The sequence below is a fragment of the Diachasma alloeum genome, unplaced genomic scaffold (assembly GCF_001412515.2).
Source record: "Diachasma alloeum isolate Michigan unplaced genomic scaffold, Dall2.0 Dall_scaffold_00276, whole genome shotgun sequence".
NCBI classification, from domain to species: Eukaryota; Metazoa; Arthropoda; class Insecta; order Hymenoptera; family Braconidae; genus Diachasma; species Diachasma alloeum.
This window is the reverse complement of record NW_021680415.1, coordinates 850,331-867,517: the sequence shown is the minus strand read 5'-3', so window position 1 is coordinate 867,517 and position 17,187 is coordinate 850,331. Positions and strand designations below refer to the sequence as shown.

At 32.9% G+C, this 17,187-nt stretch overlaps 3 protein-coding genes across 3 annotated transcripts in view; 1 reads left to right on the top strand and 2 right to left on the bottom strand.

The window, feature by feature from the left end:
* The first annotated feature begins 4,657 nt into the window (after positions 1 to 4,657).
* On the top strand, positions 4,658 to 9,144 carry LOC107038013 (regulation of nuclear pre-mRNA domain-containing protein 1B). The gene is made up of 5 exons (XM_015256875.1): positions 4,658 to 5,015; positions 6,292 to 6,596; positions 7,194 to 7,379; positions 7,691 to 7,966; positions 8,364 to 9,144. The coding sequence occupies exons 1-5, from the start codon at positions 4,865 to 4,867 to the stop codon at positions 8,511 to 8,513; spliced, it is 1,068 nt and encodes a 355-aa protein (XP_015112361.1). The 5' UTR covers positions 4,658 to 4,864; the 3' UTR covers positions 8,514 to 9,144.
* A 1,018-nt stretch (positions 9,145 to 10,162) lies between these two features.
* LOC107038014 (nuclear envelope phosphatase-regulatory subunit 1 homolog) lies at positions 10,163 to 11,833 on the bottom strand. The gene is made up of 5 exons (XM_015256876.1): positions 11,773 to 11,833; positions 11,654 to 11,697; positions 11,458 to 11,529; positions 11,253 to 11,387; positions 10,163 to 10,693 (listed from the first exon to the last, which is right to left on the bottom strand). The coding sequence occupies exons 2-5, from the start codon at positions 11,688 to 11,690 to the stop codon at positions 10,536 to 10,538; spliced, it is 402 nt and encodes a 133-aa protein (XP_015112362.1). The 5' UTR covers positions 11,691 to 11,697; positions 11,773 to 11,833; the 3' UTR covers positions 10,163 to 10,535.
* A 186-nt stretch (positions 11,834 to 12,019) lies between these two features.
* Positions 12,020 to 17,187, bottom strand: part of LOC107037963 (alkaline ceramidase) — a 6,631-nt gene continuing 1,463 nt past the window's right edge. Inside the window, exons 2-4 of the mRNA XM_015256805.1 lie at positions 15,560 to 15,716; positions 14,752 to 14,989; positions 12,020 to 14,126 (exon numbers count right to left, since the gene is read on the bottom strand). Coding sequence (XP_015112291.1) covers positions 13,805 to 14,126; positions 14,752 to 14,989; positions 15,560 to 15,716 — 717 coding nt within the window. The 3' untranslated portion in view covers positions 12,020 to 13,804. The remainder of the gene's footprint in view (positions 14,127 to 14,751; positions 14,990 to 15,559; positions 15,717 to 17,187) is intronic.

Below are 17,187 nucleotides of genomic sequence, written 5' to 3'. Positions count from 1 at the left end.
ACATTGAATTTTATTTAGGGGGAAAAATTGTGAAATTTCGAATTTCAGTGAATATGCGAGGGAATTGCGAATTTTTCAGTGGCGAGGAGACGAAAATTTCTGAAGTTTCTAGGGTTTTCTATCGATGTGTGAATTTTCAGCACCGAATTACGAGGGATTCTCAATTAATTGGAAATCCAAGAATATATTGAACGGATTGTAGTTCATTCTTATTAATTTTTATTGAAGATTTGGATAGAAGTTTAGTTTCCCTTGATTTCTTTCATGAGACTGTGAATTTTAATGAAACTGTCACTTGATTGAAATTTCAGCCCAAAAATTCCGGTGGAATTTCAAGAATATTTTTACTTGAATTTTACAGACTTCTATTAATTTTCATTAAATAAATAAATAAAAATTCACAGTTCTCATTGATTTTCTCATGAAATTTTGAATTTTCAATGACGAAATTACTTGGAATTTCAACGAAACTCTCACATAATTGTAAATTCAGCCCGAAAATTCCCGTAAGATTTCCAGAATATTTTTACTTGAATTTTATTGATTTCTATGAATTTTCGTGGAATAAATAAACAAAAATTTACTATTTTCATTGATTTTCTCATGAAGTTGTGAATTTTGAATTCAAACAGTTCTTCAAATTCCTGCGAACCTTTCACTCGATAAAAATTTCCGAAAGGTACCCGAAATCTTGGCCAAAATTTTTTAACAAAACTCATGAACTTATTCGATGAAATAATCAGCCATAAGAGAATGAATAATAGTAAACCCAGTGACTCCAATAACTCTTGTTAAATATTTCATTACCCTTTGCATTAATAACATTTATCAAATAAATCGAAATATTAACATATTTGCAATGAAAAATGATTGAATCGCCCTTCAAATGCCGCATGGCATATCTGAACATCAATGTGACCAAAGGGTCCTTGAGAACTCAACTTATTACCAAGGAATGTCACGTGCGTTGAAGGAATACCTCGAGGATTTTCTAGTACTCTGGAGTATGGTCCTTCGTTGGTTCAAAGTTGTTGAGAGTTCTAGGCGGATTGACATGTTAGAGAAGAATTTTCTGAGTGAGGGATTTTAAATGAACAAAAAATTATTGAATCATCTCGATTCTGTACACAAGTTTCCAGCGCTTTCTCCTGTTGAAGCTCAATTTCAAAATTAATCCGTCTAGAAAATTCTATCCACACTCCGAACAAAAAAAATCTAACAATTTGAGCCCAGGAATGTCTCCAGAAAATGCTACAGTAGAATAAGTTGTTTTAATTAAAAAATCAAGTAAATTGTATTGAAAATTAGAACTTCATTTAATTTTTTCTATAAAATGTGTAATGACAAATCCATTACACATTTCTATTCATTTCTAACTATCCAAAAAATCATAGAAATTTCAATAGAAATCCAACAGAATTTTCTACAGAAATATATCGTTAAATTGCAGAAAAATGTCTCAAAACTCCGAACAAAAAAACAATAAAAACCAGAAATTTCAATAGAAATCCAACAGAATTTTCTAGCGATTCATCATGTTTTTCTATGAAACCTTTTCGTCCGTGAAAACCATCAAAATATATCCTCCCTTTTACGATACGCCGACATTTGCATTCCAAATCACCAAAATTCCGAGTTCATTCGCACCCCCCGACCCCTAAAAAATTCCCAAATTCGCTTCTACTTTCCCCGGATGAGAGTCATTGAAGCCAGGCGGGGAGGACGACGTTCATAGCTGGGGTCGTAAAATTTATGTCCGGAGCATCCCCGTGGCCCGGTCGTCGAAACGCCAGTCAGGAGTGCTTTTTTATGTCGAAAAATATCGGTAATCCTATACCTCAAAAATTCTCCCCGAAATCATATCTCACCCCCCTCTCAGTCCCACCTCATCCTTAACCCCCTTATCTCAGTCTCAATAACGAAAAAAATAAATATGAAAAATGAAATAATCCGGAATCCACGTCATCCACGAACATTCGCGCCAGTCCCTCTGGAACCGGATAGATCGGGCTGGGTATTGTCGTCCCAAAAGAAAATTTCTAGTTAGTATGACCACAGACGAAAAAAATTAATAAAAAATCGAATTCATTAGAAAATTCTATTAAATTTCTATTGAACTGTTCTATTAGTTTTTGGCCGATTCTATTAAAATGTTCAATAGAGAATATTCAGTAGAAACAGTCAATAAAATTCAATTTTTCTGTATAACTTATTCTATGGAGATATTTTCTATAGAATTTCCTCGGCTCAAATTTTCTAAGTTTTTTCGTTTGATTTTCTTGATGAGAAGAAAAGAAAAATAGAATGAAAAAAACTTGGAAAATTTGAGTCGAGCCAATTCTGTAAAAAATATATGAAAAGAATAAGTTATATAGAAAAATCTAACTCTGTTAACTTTTTGTATGGAATGTCTTCTATTGAACATGTCAATAGAATCAGCCAAAAATTGATAGAAAGTTTAATAGAAATTTAATCGAATTTTTTAACGAATTCGATAGGCTTTTCTATCAAATTTCGCGCGTGACCGCTAAGACCCCCAAAATTCCCTAGAGCCCAATAGACGGATATTCCGCAAACGAGGATAAGGTCAGTTCCAGAAGTTCGAATGCGATGAGTAGGCTAATAAAGGATTGATAATATAACGGGATGTGACGGTAATGATTATTATTAATTGGTGGTAAAGGAAAATATCATAAAGATTACTTTGTGATAAACTGATTGTGACAGATGACTATTCCTGACTGTCTAAAATGCTGGAAGATTTCTTAAGCGATGATTGAAAAACTAGAACTGAATCATGCAGATTAATCGATTAATATGGGATATTATCAGCAAATTGTATAAAAAATGTTTGGAACGAAAGTCGAGAGAGTATGAAAATTGTGATTAATAGTTTAGTCACATCCACATACAGTCAGATTATTGAAGTGTAAAAAGATAAGAAATAATGATGTGATCATCGAGTGATGTTAGGAAATATTAAATTTCCGGCAGTGTCTAGCCACACGTAATTTCACGTAATTCCCACGTAACAAGGTAATTTCTACCGCGGATACACGAGGGATCGTGGACCCTCAACTTCTACTTCTCAAATTAAATCTAGTCAATAAACTAGACACATCGAATCAATTGATAAGTGATATGCAGACAGTAGACTAGTAAATGATTTCCGCAGACTATTAATTCGGTGCATAGGAATATCAGTCTAGATTAACGTACGAGATATATCGAACTGTTGTTCCTGTTCTGGTACAGACACATTTTTGAAAACTACCTAATCTAGTCACTGTTAATTGTTAAATTAACAATTTAAAGACAAAAAAAACCTCTATTTAATGAATATAATTTTGAAACATTGAAATTTCCATAATTTATATTTTTTTATGTCTATTTTATTCCTATATTTTTCTATATTCATTTCTATCTTTCTATTTTCAGAACCCTTTGATAAACTAGAATGGTCGTTGGTCAGGAGGGTCACTCACAAGAAACCCCAAATTCCAAAACGTCGAAAACCAAAAGTGAACTTGATAATAGTAGATTTACGGCAGTGGATCTGACTTAGCGACGACGGTGCATACTTTACCGACGGGTGAGACCTGTTACTTCAACCACGGTGCCTTTATTATCGATCTTTATTTCTCCAAAGCCATTACACACAAAATCATTTTTTTTCAACATGAAAAATAAAAAAAAAACAAACAATTCATATTGGAGCATGTTTCTACGGACTCCCTCAATCCCTTAAAAAATAGACCTTTTCATTTTGGAAATCTAGGGGAAATATTTATTTCGTTCATTCAACGAAAAAATCTCCGAAAAAACCATGGAAAATTCTGATAAATATTGAACTTTACAATGATATACACTTGAGCGCTCAAAAACCATGATTTATATGTAAATTCGATAAAGTGTCCGCAAATCCTAGGGGAATTACAATGGGAAAAAAGTGTCCGCAAATCTAGTGACTCTCAGAATGAAAAGGTCTATTGACACCCCCTCGGAATCGTACTTGGGGGTAGTAGAAAATTTGTGAAAATTTCTTTTCTTGCGATTTTTGCACGAACAAAAATTTTTTAACCATGAAATATTCAAAAAAATCGATTTGGTCGAAAGTCGACTTTCCCCCGGGAAAAATCCAAAATCGAAGGAAAATTTCTAGTTAGTATGACAGCTAAGACACCTGAAATTCCTCAGAGTCATTCACCACTTTATTATCTTTTCATCTTCTTGAACTTATCATAATATTATGATCGATGAAACGGGGAACATTGTTTATCAATATTTGGAATCTTCACACGTTCACGAATGCTAATAACAGTGATAAATTAAAATGATGATTTGTACTGCGATATTTAAAGCTGGAACCTTCATTTCTAAAAAAGGCATTTTTTAAGAAATGATAATTAGATTAACTCTTCACACCCTCATTACACGACATTACACGAATTCCAATATAATTTCCCAGCGAATTCGCTAAGTTCTTCTATTGAATTGTTGCATGCGTGTGTTAATTCAAAAAAAATTGAAATCGGAAACAAATTTTGAAATTGGAAATTCCTCCGCCACCGGATGAATCGTCATGACAACGACATCTGTCAACAAAATCACGACCCCCTGAGCCCGCAGTGCGCAGTTTTTCCGCTCGCCACACGTCTCACGACAATTTCCCAACAATTTGAGACAATAATAAACTGTTTTAACAAGTGTTGGACGACGCGCTTGGCATTAGTGTGTGCCACCTGTGTGTGTGCACGTGCACTCGTCTCCCCCCACCACCAGCGGGACAGTTGTTCGTCCGTAAATTTGTTTTGTCGTCCATAGTTTGGTGACGAAGTCGTCGATTGTGATTGCAATCGGAGCTATGGCAGGATTTACGGAGAACGCTCTTGTTAAGAAACTTATGGATCTTAATCCATCACAGCAGAGCATTCAGACGTTGTCTTTGTGGCTGATACACCACAGAAAACATCACGGGACGATCGTCAAGGTCTGGTTCAGGGAGATGTGTAAAGGTATTTTTTCACTATTTTCGTGTGTCTCGAGTTCATAAACAATTATTTGGGTTTATTCTGAGTGGTTATTTGTTGTCAGGCATTTTCCTGCGATTTTCCTTAATTTTTTGGAGCCTCCGAAGAGTTTTCAAGCCACATCTTGGGGTTTATAGGTTAGGAGAAATGTTCAGACGATTTTTACACGTTTTTTCGAGTTTTTTTTGTCAATTGGGGGTTTAAAATGGGGATTGAAGGGTCATTCCGAGGTTATGTGGAGTTTTACGGTGATCTTATGCTCTAATTAGTGAGACATGATTGGTATGAGGCTTGGAAATTAGGGGGCTCGATAATCATAACAGATGACTCAATTGGCATGCAACTGGAGTCCATCTGAAAATGGAGATTTAGAATAAATTAATATCTTCTGACAGTGATTCGATTTGAATAAATCAAGGCTCTTTTGAACTATGAAAAAAAATCGGTCAATTTCACACTCGTGATCTCGACTTATCGAAGATTAAAAGGAGGTCATTTTAGTTTTCTTCTCCCCTCCTAAAAAATTCATTAAAAAATTAATCTTCTGAAAGTGTTGACATCTCCTGACTCGATGATATAATTTGGATAAACCGTTCGCATTTTAAACTAAAACGAAATAGCTTTAAAATGAATTAAAAAGTGTCCAATTCCATTCTGTCAATCTCGCATTATCAACAATTAAAAAAGGTTCATTTGATTCTTCTTCGCATCACATGCAAAATTCATTGAAAAATTATTGAATAAATCAAGGCTCATTTTAAGCTCTGAAAAAAAACTTTAAAAATGAAAAAAAAATCCTTTATTAAAAGAGGTGATTCAAAAAAGTTCATTTCATTCTTCTTGTACTCAAATTTCACTAAAAAAATGAATCTTCTGAGTGTCAATATCTCCTGACTCGATGACATGATTTTGATTAATTAAACCTCATTTCAAACTCCAAAAAACACCTTCAAAATCAATTAAAAATGCATCAATTCCACTCTCTCAATCGCGAATAATCGACGATTGCAGAAAATTTATTTTACCCCCTCTCATGAAGCTGAAACTAGCAAAAGATTCGATGAGAGATCTCCCAAGGATTTTAAGTCTTGTATTAATTCCTTCGCACCTGAAAAACATTTGCACATATGATTAGTCGACCCTCGCACCCTTAAAAATCCCCTAAATTGAATCATTCTGGCGAATATTCCGCTAACTTCAGCTTCATCCCCCTCTCATGCGTTACATAAGGTACCAAGCCTAGAATGTACTATTTTTTCAGCAAAGGACACTCGCAAGCTGATGTTCATGTACCTGGCGAACGACGTGATACAGAATAGCAAGAAGAAGGGGCCAGAGTTTGGCAGGGAATTTGGCAACGTTCTCCCAAGAGCATTTGAACACATGAAAACGTTCGATGAGAAGACCAGGGAGAGGCTGAATAGGCTGCTTGTCATTTGGGAGGAGAGGGGGGTTTATGATAAAACACAAATTGCGGACTTCAAGGGGGCTTTCGATGCGGCTACAGAACCTATTAAAGAGCCTGGAACACCACCCAGGAAGAAACCAAGAAATGATATTGAGAAGGTGAAATTGGGGACTAGAGTGAAATTTAGGGCTGAATTTTACAATGAAAGGCTGCATGAACAACTGAAAGAACATTATTTCTGGCGGATTATGGAATTTTTAGGTGCAATTGTTTAGGAAATGAGCAATTTCGTGATATAATGCGAATGAAATAGAATGTTATGTATGAAATTTCTCGTTTTAAGAGGAGTTTCTGATAAAAAGGCAGAATTTCAAGTTATTTGTTTGAATTTCCAGATTTTCAGAGCTATTTATCTACAAATAGAGAATAATTTTATACGAAACGCAAAGTATTCGTGACGAATTGTTAAAAAATTAGAAATATGTGGTAATTCTCAATGCGAGAATTTTGTGAACAGAATTGAATATTCACCGCCTCAAACGATGAAGTTTCCCATTTCTCTAAGCAAATTGCGATCCAGTCTAGGATATTGAGAGTAATTTCTCATGATCCCAGAACAATTAATAATAAATGAAGCCTTCATTGGAAATTTTAGATGAATAAATGTCAAGAGAGTGATTCAGTTAATCAACTCCGTTAATAAACTCATTCAATTGATAAATCAAACATTTTTTAAACCAATCTTTAATTTGCAGGAGTTGCCGAAGAAATCAGACAAAAAATCCGACAAAAAATTGGATAAAAAATCGGACAGAAAGGAGAGAAAAAAATCGGAAACTGAGATTGAGGTTGATGGTACCAAAGAGCTGCACGTTACACTGAGCCCAAGAACACCAGCTGGCGATCCACCTGAGACTGAGGAGCTTATCAAAGCCCTAATGGTTATTACCGTTTGTAGAGACATTTATGACGCGGATTATGTATCAGCTGCAATAAAATACCTAGAATTTACGAAGAATACTAATTTTGAATCCATTAATCGAGATAATAACACGATTTTTACTGGACGTTTTTCAACGCATGTTGCAACATTCTTTGAAATTACTCTTTCAGAGTTATTCATTCATTTATTTTTGACACTCCTGTCTCTCTGCACAGCTTCCAAGACCACATTTGGTTGAGCTCTCCTCCCAGTTTCATCCAGAAACTGGGATTGAGGAATCAGTCAGTGAATCTTTGATTATCGTTCCAGGATTTAGAGAATACAGCGTCGTCGGACGCTGCTGTGAGAGAGAGGATTGCTTCACTACCTCCAGAGGTGTCTGAGGTATCGTTGTTGGCTAATTTGGCTGATCGTGCTGCGGCTGATCAACTGAGTATCGCTGTTAATGAGGCAGCAGCATTGCTCGCTGATTACAATGGGAGACTGCAGGCCGAGATGGAGGACAGACGGAGATTATTAACTATGCTGAGGGATTACACTTTGGCACAGAAACAATTGCTGCAGCAGGCACAGACTACTTTAGAGGTAAGTTGCTCCAATCTTTTACTTTTATTTCCTTCGTAATTCAAGAATAAATATTCGACATTCAGTCGTATTCTCTTCTTCAGTCGTCATTTAATGCTAAATTAAATTATCAGTGAATTCTCTTATTCGTGCCCTTTGTTATAAATAAATAGTGAAAGTTATTTGAATGTTTAACAACTGCAACTTTTCACTTATTGAAGGACGGAAGTTCCTTATAATGCGGCTTTTATGATTTTTTTTAAATTAAAAAAATGATTTCTAACGATTTAAAATGAAGAATTAAGTTCAAATATTCACACTACATCTCCTTATTTCCAAAATAAATTTAAATTAACAATTGCCGTATTCTCAACAACAATTGAAGAATAAAAAATGATTTAATCTTCGTCTTTTCCAGGATTATAAGGAAAAATTGAAGAAAGTTTGTACAGTCAGAGCAGAAGTCAAGTCTCACATCTCGAATTTACCAGATCTAACACAATTGCCAGATGTAACAGGTGGTCTGGCACCTCTACCATCAGCTGGTGATCTCTTCTCACTCCACTAGTTTCTGATCTGGCTAATCAGGAAGAATAAAACAAGAGAATGATTGATTGATTCACCACGAAGGAACGAGAGTAATTGTTAAATATGAAAAAATTCTAAGGATTTTGCAAGGCATTATCTACCTCCAGTGCTTCACCGAGAGTCACCAAATCCTCGAGTTCTTGAATCAACGATAAATCCGTAAAAACTTCCTCAGAACGCTGTGATGTTTCAATAGTGAAACAATCGGGTATGTGTTTTGTCTATGAGAAACACGAATGAAGCTTCCTATTTTGAAATTAGTTGTTAATTATTGCAGACAGGGAAGTTACAGTCAGAATATGAAGAAATATTATTTGTAAATGAGTCAGTCGATATCTCGAAGGAAACAATTTATTTTTATAACCGGTGAATTCTGAATTATTCACAGGTTCATAAATCATAGCACCCGTTTTATCTCGACAATTATTTTGACACAATTTTTGGGTTTATGCAATTGAAAATTATTGCCTAATAACTGAAATTTTGCATGAATTCCTCTACTGTTGCATATGAAAATTGCAACAAGAATCAATAAACACGACGTATTTCTGATTTTGATGCAATTTTTATATTCAATCACTCGATTTCAATAAAAAACATGCAACAGTCAATTTCTCTTCAGATTTATCCCCCAAATTCCACCTTAATTACCAGATTAGTGGTATAATTTAATAATCCTTTGTAAATAATCGCATCTTGATTTGCTCCTTTAATTTTTGGACTGAATCAACTCTTCACGCGCCACACGACAAAATTAATTTCAATTAAATCGTAATCGAAGAAAAACATTTGTTTTGACGCGATATTATTATCATTAATGACTCTTCTATAATTATTTAATTAGATGATTCGAGAATTAAGTGAAGAGAAATTATTGGTAAAGTTTTGCTTTATAGCATCAATTGTGCATAAAAAATTATTAATAAATGTTTTCAACTGACAAATTTCTTGTGTTATTTATGAGAAATTTTTTATTCCTAATAAATACATCGTCGGTTTATTTCCACAATCGGAGAATTATTAATTGTTCATGGGCTGATAAATCATCTCACCCGTTTTATCTCAACAATTGTTTTGACAAAATTTTGTTCATGTTTATGCAATTTAAAATTATTGCCTAATAACTGGAATTTTGCATGAATTCTTCTACTGTTGCATATGAAAATTGCAACAAGAATCAATAAACACGACGTATTTCTGATTTTGATGCAATTTTCATATTCAATCACTCGATTTCAATAAAAAAAAATGCATCAGTCAATTTCTCTTCAGGTTTATCCCCCAGATTCCACCGTAATTACCAGATTAGTGGTATAATCTAATAATCCCCCCCTCCCTTTGTAAATAATCGCATCTTCATTTGCTCCTTTAGTTTTTGGACTGAATCAATTCTTCACGCGTCACACGACAAAATTTATTTCAATTAAATCGTAATCGAAGAAAAACAGTTATTTGTTTTGACGCGATAATATTATCATTAATGATTAATATTATCATTAATAACTCTTCTATTATAATTATTTAATTAGATGATTCGAGAATTAAGAGAAGAGAAATTATTGGTAAAGTTTTGCTTTATAGCATCAATTGTGCATAAAAAATTATTAATAAATGTTTTCAACTGACAAATTTCTTGTTATTTATCAGAATTTTTTATTCCTAATAAATACATCGTCACTAGATTTAATCATTCGTCATGAGAGGATTCTTTCAATCTAGATGAACAATTTGGTAACTTGTTATTGTCGAAATGAAAATGAGTGGATTTTCCATCTCTAACAGTTCTTTTTTTCAATTCTTCCGCTGAATTTTGAGGAAGACGCAGCCTCAGTTGATGATAAAATGGATTTTCTGGACCTGCACCACGAATTCAATAACTCTGGTCTCTTGGGTCATGAAAAAATGGCGTTTTATTCATTATTCTGGGGATAATTGAGCCTACCAGTGCAGAGTGGCAGGCTAATTGCATTGGAAAAATAATATATCTATATTAGGGGTAATCTCAGGTCTCGTGTGGGTGGGGCGGTCGTGTTGGCTTGAGGATTAGCTTTCCTGTGTCGTCGCAACTCATGTTGAAATCACCTAGAACACTTCTTGCTCGCTGGGTTATGATACTCGGGGCTATTACTCTTCTGTGCACGCCCAGCAGGAATAATACAACTGAAAATGATGAGGAGGATTAATTATCCATTAGTCTTCATTAGGATTCATGACTTTACGAGTTGTGTAATTATCTCTTAATTGGGGAGTTTCAGAAGAATACATCGACGAACTTCTCGACTAACGAATTTCATTACCTGGAATCATTTTAGCTAATTGATTCACTCATTATTGAAGTTATTTCAGGTTTTTGGAGTCTTTGAAAATCCATTGGTAAGAGTTTTGCATTTTTTAGGTTTTTACTGGGAAATATCAATGAAATATTGAATATTCATCACAAAATACTGAATATTCTGGTCAAATCAAATCATATATTGACAATTTCATTAAAATATTAGATATTAAATGTCCCGAGTGATGAAATTTCCCAATAAAATTAATAATTACAATAAAATTATCGTTTCTTCAGAGGATTAAACATCAATAATCACTAAAAATCTGAAAATTCTTGAGCTCTCCAGCTTTAAAGCAACCCCATCAAAAATTTTCCCAAAAATTCTCAAAAGTCCTCAATCCACTCCACAACAATAATCCCCAAAATATAAAAAATGTACTTTACCTAATAAAATACTGGCTAACGCAAATATAGGATGATTATAGAGACTCTGTGTAAAGGAGACAGCTGAAGTGTTTGGGTCTGTCAGCCAGTGCCAAGCCCCCACTGCTGTGCACACCGAGATGAATCCCAGTAGAACTAAAAAAACACTCACAATCAGCAAAATTCCCCAAAAAAGTTATTAAAAAAATTCAGCAACATCACTCACTCCTCCATCTCAGTGTTGATGGCTGTAAACTGGCTATCACCTCTGTGAGTCTCCTCTCGAAAGCCTTGAGATCTGCCACAATTGATTGCAAATACACGATTAATTACATTTTGCCAAAAATTCCAAGTGTTGAAGTGTTTATTTTCTCTTTTCTCGAGAGAAAATAAAACAAACTTTTTGGTTATGTCAGACTCACCTTCACAGACAGTCTGATCCAGAGACATTTTCAACATGAAAACTCTAAATATACAGACAATAGACGTGGATTAAACCGACGATAATTTTGATCTCATCAATATTTATTGTTATATTTACACTCGAGAGATCAGGGAGACGATCTTCAATGTTTTTGTGGCATTGATGAAGCAGAATTCGTTCACCCCCCACTGAACCCTGATCTCTGCATTCTCTGGCAGATGGCAACGTCTCCCACTTCTCCATTCGAATCAGTTAAATAAATAAGTGGGTCAAATGGTGAATAAAAACAGGACGTTTTCTTTGTTGATAAAATATCCAAGAGTTTTTATTCGAATATAACAAATGTTGACATCGAATCCCTTATCATAATCAATACAAATATTCAATCAAATCTATATTTATGATTTGTATCAATCGTGTATTAAAATATAAAAATGATTTTTCTAAAGAATAAATTAACATTCATGAATATTCAATGTTACGCAAAAAACCTAATCGGCTATATATGGATAAATAAATTAATAATAATAATAATAATAATAATAATAATAATAATAATAATGATAATAATAATAAAGAATATTCAATGTTTGCGTCACGTTAGGAAATCCTTTCCACAGAGAATGGCAAATTGCATCAAAAATTTCTCCATTCCCAAAAAATTTAGCAAATCTCGTCTTTCACAGGCAGATGCCATCGTCTCCCACTTCTCCATTTGAATCAATAAAATAAATAAATGGGTCAAATGATGAATAAAAACAATGTTTGCTTTGTTGATAAAATATCCAAGATAACATTTTTTATTCGAATATAACAGCTGTCGATATCGAATCTCTTATCATAATCAATACAGTTATTCAATCAAATCTATAATTAACCATCAACTGCAATTATTTTTACAATAAATACTGCTCTCAGTGCCTCTGATTTTAATGTACAATTTTCTGTAAAATTCATTATTATCACAATTGTAGACTTGGCGTTCATTCAGCGCAATTATTGAATTCTCATTTACAATCTATACTTACGATTCGTATTATTCGTGTATTAAAATATAAAAACAAACGTTTTTTTTTAATGAATAAATTAACATTCATCAATATTTAATGTTTGTGTCACGTCAGGAAATCCTTTCCCCCGAGGATGGAAAATCTCGGATTCTTCTGATTCATGTAATGATAATAAGCAATTGTGACAATTAAGTAATAAAATATCACAGATGATGCGTCGAACGGTTGAACGAGAGTGAGAAAGCGTTTCTTTTAAATTTTGATAAAATTTCAGGGTTTCCACGAGTGAAACAAGAGCAATTCGTAATTCCAAAGTCATTAAATATGACGAATAAAATAGTAACTGAATATATTGCTAAGATAAATACTAATTAAAATCAATAGCTGATAGAAATTTCTGAAAATATTTCAAGAAGCAACGAGTAAAATAAATTCAATGTGACAAAATCTCTGGGCTGTTTCATTATTTCATCAGAATAGAGTAATACAATAGACACTATTTGTTAAACGTCACGTTTAGAAGCGAAAATAAATCGGCAGCATTCACCTTTCTAAAATAATCAAGCTTCAATAATTATTAAGAATAATATTACATCATAAGAAATAATTTAAAATTAAAATTTGCGACATAGATTTTCCAACTCCCCACTCTATCTTCCTCCTCTTTTCATTAATAAAATCAAACAAAAAAACTTCGAAATTTTGAACCGAGGAATTTCTATAAAAAATTCTATTAGTTCTGTTAAAGAATTTCACAGCTTGACTGCACGTTTTCCAGAAAATATTTGATAGAAAAAGTCAGTTATATTTCGCCTTTCTATACAATTTTTTTATTGAAACATTTTCCATAGGAAATTTAAAAAAAATAAGCAAAAAAACGTTCTACAGAAAGAATCTAGATAGAATAAATTGTACAGAAAAATCGAATTTCACTGATTTTTTCATCGAATATTTACCATTGAACAGTTCTCTTTTAAAAAAATACCCACATAAAACCGGATAGAAATTTCAATAGAAATCCGATAGAATTCCTCGATGTTCCTGCAATCCTGCCCAAATCGAACTACTGAATGCTCACGACAATATGACAATTCTTTCAATGCGAACGCATCGAATGAATCCCTAGAATGATTCACCGCCTAGATATTCGTGTTGTTATCCAAACGCATGTAACTCCTGATAGTTACATACGGTATTCCAAGCTCGAAATTGTCCCTGGGCCAGTATTTGAGCATTGGCTGTTGCTGTGGTCTCTCTTGTTTGACTGAGAAGTACGCGAAGAGAACGGTTGCTGTGTAGCTTGCAATGAAGATGAACAAGTGCCAGAGTGCATGAAGATATGGGAAATTCAGGCTCAACCATGTGTCGCAGAATAAACGATCGTTCAACCAACAGGCAACTGCTAAGAGCCAAATAGCAGCACAACGAACACCTAGTCGATATACTCTTGCTGATTTCGTTCTAGAGCAAGGATAAAAATTTCTATGCATAAATATTATATTAATTATTTATATTAATATTATATTTATTACATTAATTTATATTTGTACTATAAATTAGTAAATTGATTTTGTTTATTTGAAATTGCAATTAGAACTGATTTTTTATTATTTTTATTGGAAGTTCAATCCAGTTAATTGATTTATTAATTAATCAATCCATGTTTATCATTTACTTGATTTTTGCAGCATTTTCTGTTAAACTTTCCAATTTTTTTCTTAAAAATTGGATTAAATTAAGTGATTTTTTTTCAATTGTTAAACTAAGTGATTAATGAAGCAAGAAATTTTATTAATGACTTGTTCTGGAAATTATCTCGTGAGTTCAATTGATTAAGAGACTAATTTGTTCCAATTAATTAATGATAATCAATTAGTTTTATTGAATGCTTGATATTTCCAGCGTATTCTTCCTTTGAATTCAATGAATTCAGCAAATAATTTACAATTTCATCAACAATTTGAACTTTCCGTCTATTTTGTGTTCAAAATTTGACTGAATTGATCAATTAATACAGCAATCAATTTAATTAATTGATTGATTCCTCCTGTAGCTTCTCTTAAATCTAGTTTCCTTGAATAATTACCTCTTGAGCTCAATGAACATATATGCAAATGCTGGTATCCCCAGGCACATGAGTGCAAATGCATTGATCGCCGGATGCACAAGGGCCAATCCAGTGGCGATAACAGTAGCCAGCATAGCAAGGGCAGAAAATATCTTCCTATCATTGTTCATGAATATAGGGAAGTATCTTCGAGGAAAGAACATGCAGAACCCAGCCATGTAGACCCAGAGGATCGCAAGTTCATCCAGGAGTTGTCCTGAGCATGATTAAAACGAGGAGAACATTGTGTACAATAATCTTGATACGTTCGACAAAATTTCGTAGAGAAATATAGGAAATTCGAAAGAAAATTCTATTATATTTCTATTATTTTTTTATTCTTTCTCTTTTCAATAGGAATTTTCAATGGGAAATATTCATTTAGTTTTTTGTTTGATATTTTTAATGACGAGAGAAGAATAAAATGGAAAAAAATCGAAAATTCATCTCGAGGAATTTCAATAGATAATGTCTCTATAGAATGAAAAAAATCTATTATATTATTCTACATTATATTATATTATATTATATTATATTATGTCTTAATAGAAAAAGTTGTACAGAAAGATGAAATTCCACAGATTTCTTCTATAAGATAATCTCTATTGGACACTTTCTATAAAAAAAAATTGCAGTGAAACTCCGGAATTTTCAATAGAAGTTCAATAGAAATCCAACAAAATTTTCTAGAATTCACTAGAATTCGCTAGATTCGCCAAATTTTCCTATGAAATTTTGTCGTGCGTTGAATGGGGGAGGGACTGAAGAATTCGATGATTCGATTTACCTACTAACGAGAGTGTGGCATGGAAATAAGCGCTGCTCAATCCAACGACCATGAGGAGAACCCAGATGACATGAATTGCGGGATTAACAAATCTACCGTAATCCCTGAATAGGTGCATTAGAATCGGTGGCAGCAGTAGAAATAGGAAATTACTGAGCTGTAGAGCAATAAGAATAACAATGACATATTATCGTCACCTTTGGTTAATGGCAAGAGAGAATAGGGAAGGGTTATCCTTGAACTATGCACGTCAACAATTTAGAATTCTGAATTAATAATTCATCAGGTAAGTCGTAGAAAGATTCAAATCAACTCCAGACAGATTTCAGTGTATATTTCCGAATTTAGTCAAATTAATCAATAATTAATTTCCTTTGATTCAATTAGTTGAGCAAATAATTTAACATTTTGTTGACAGTCCGAAAACTTCTATTCTGGTGAAAATTTGATTGAATTTATTTAGTAGTCCAGTAATTGATTTGATTAATTGATTAATTAATGAACAAATGAATAATTAACAAATGAGCGTTTCCGAATTTGAGGAAAATATTTTTTCTATTGTATGTATTAAATATGGCAACCATTTAATTTTTAATAATCTGATAAAATGACCAGTTTTTGAAAATTTCAACGCCTTCCTAATTAATACATAAGCAATTAATTTTTCGACTTAAAAATCATTTTTCATTGTAAAAAACTTGATCTATCTTCAAAATTACTCCAGAAATTGATTTTATGCTTTAAAAAAACATTGAAATATTGAAACATTCGACATATTGATTTGTGAAAAATCAAGAAATTACAAACAATTGAAGAAACGCACATATCATGAGTCATCGCGTTACAAACATTTTGCAACACCTAGAACCTGTTGACTTTTCATTATTCACGAAAATAAAAAAATACATCTGATAAGATACATCTTCCCACTCAATTTTCATATCTAGTAAAAAAATTGCATCTAAAGCTCCCAATTGCAGCACTGAGATAAATTAAATGATCAAATTGACAAATTGAATGATTGAACACGCATGAAAAAATTGAATAGAAAATCTAGCGAATTCGCCAGAAAATTCTATTGGAATTCTAAAGATATTATATGGGTTTCTATAGGATTTCTATTGCAATTCTATTAAGAAAAAGTCAATATAATTTGAATTTCTGTTCGAATTTTTCTCTTGAGATTTTTCCTATTAGAATGCTTGGGCATAAATTTTCTATTTTTTCCACTGGATTTTGTTTGGTTTTGAAAGTCTCAGAGTTTCAAAGTCTTTCTTGAAAAACTCAGAAAATTGGTGCTCAAGCCTTCTTAAAGCAAAAATCACAAGGGAAACATTCAAACAGAAATTCGAAATCTATTGACTTTTTCTTATCGAAGCAAAAAACAAATAGAATTCCAATAGAATTTTCTAGCGAATTCACAGATCCGATCAATTAGCCCCTCATGTATAGATATTCCAAATTTTTATTTTTTTCCTCATTGAAGTAGTTTTGAAGAAAATTGCGAGCTAATAAAAAACATTGGCTAGTTGGTACGTTTTTTTAAATAAATTTTTGAAAAATCATCTCTGAAAAAAACGCGTTATCCCCTCTATTTCATTATTTCCAAAAAATTTTATCACCAATCG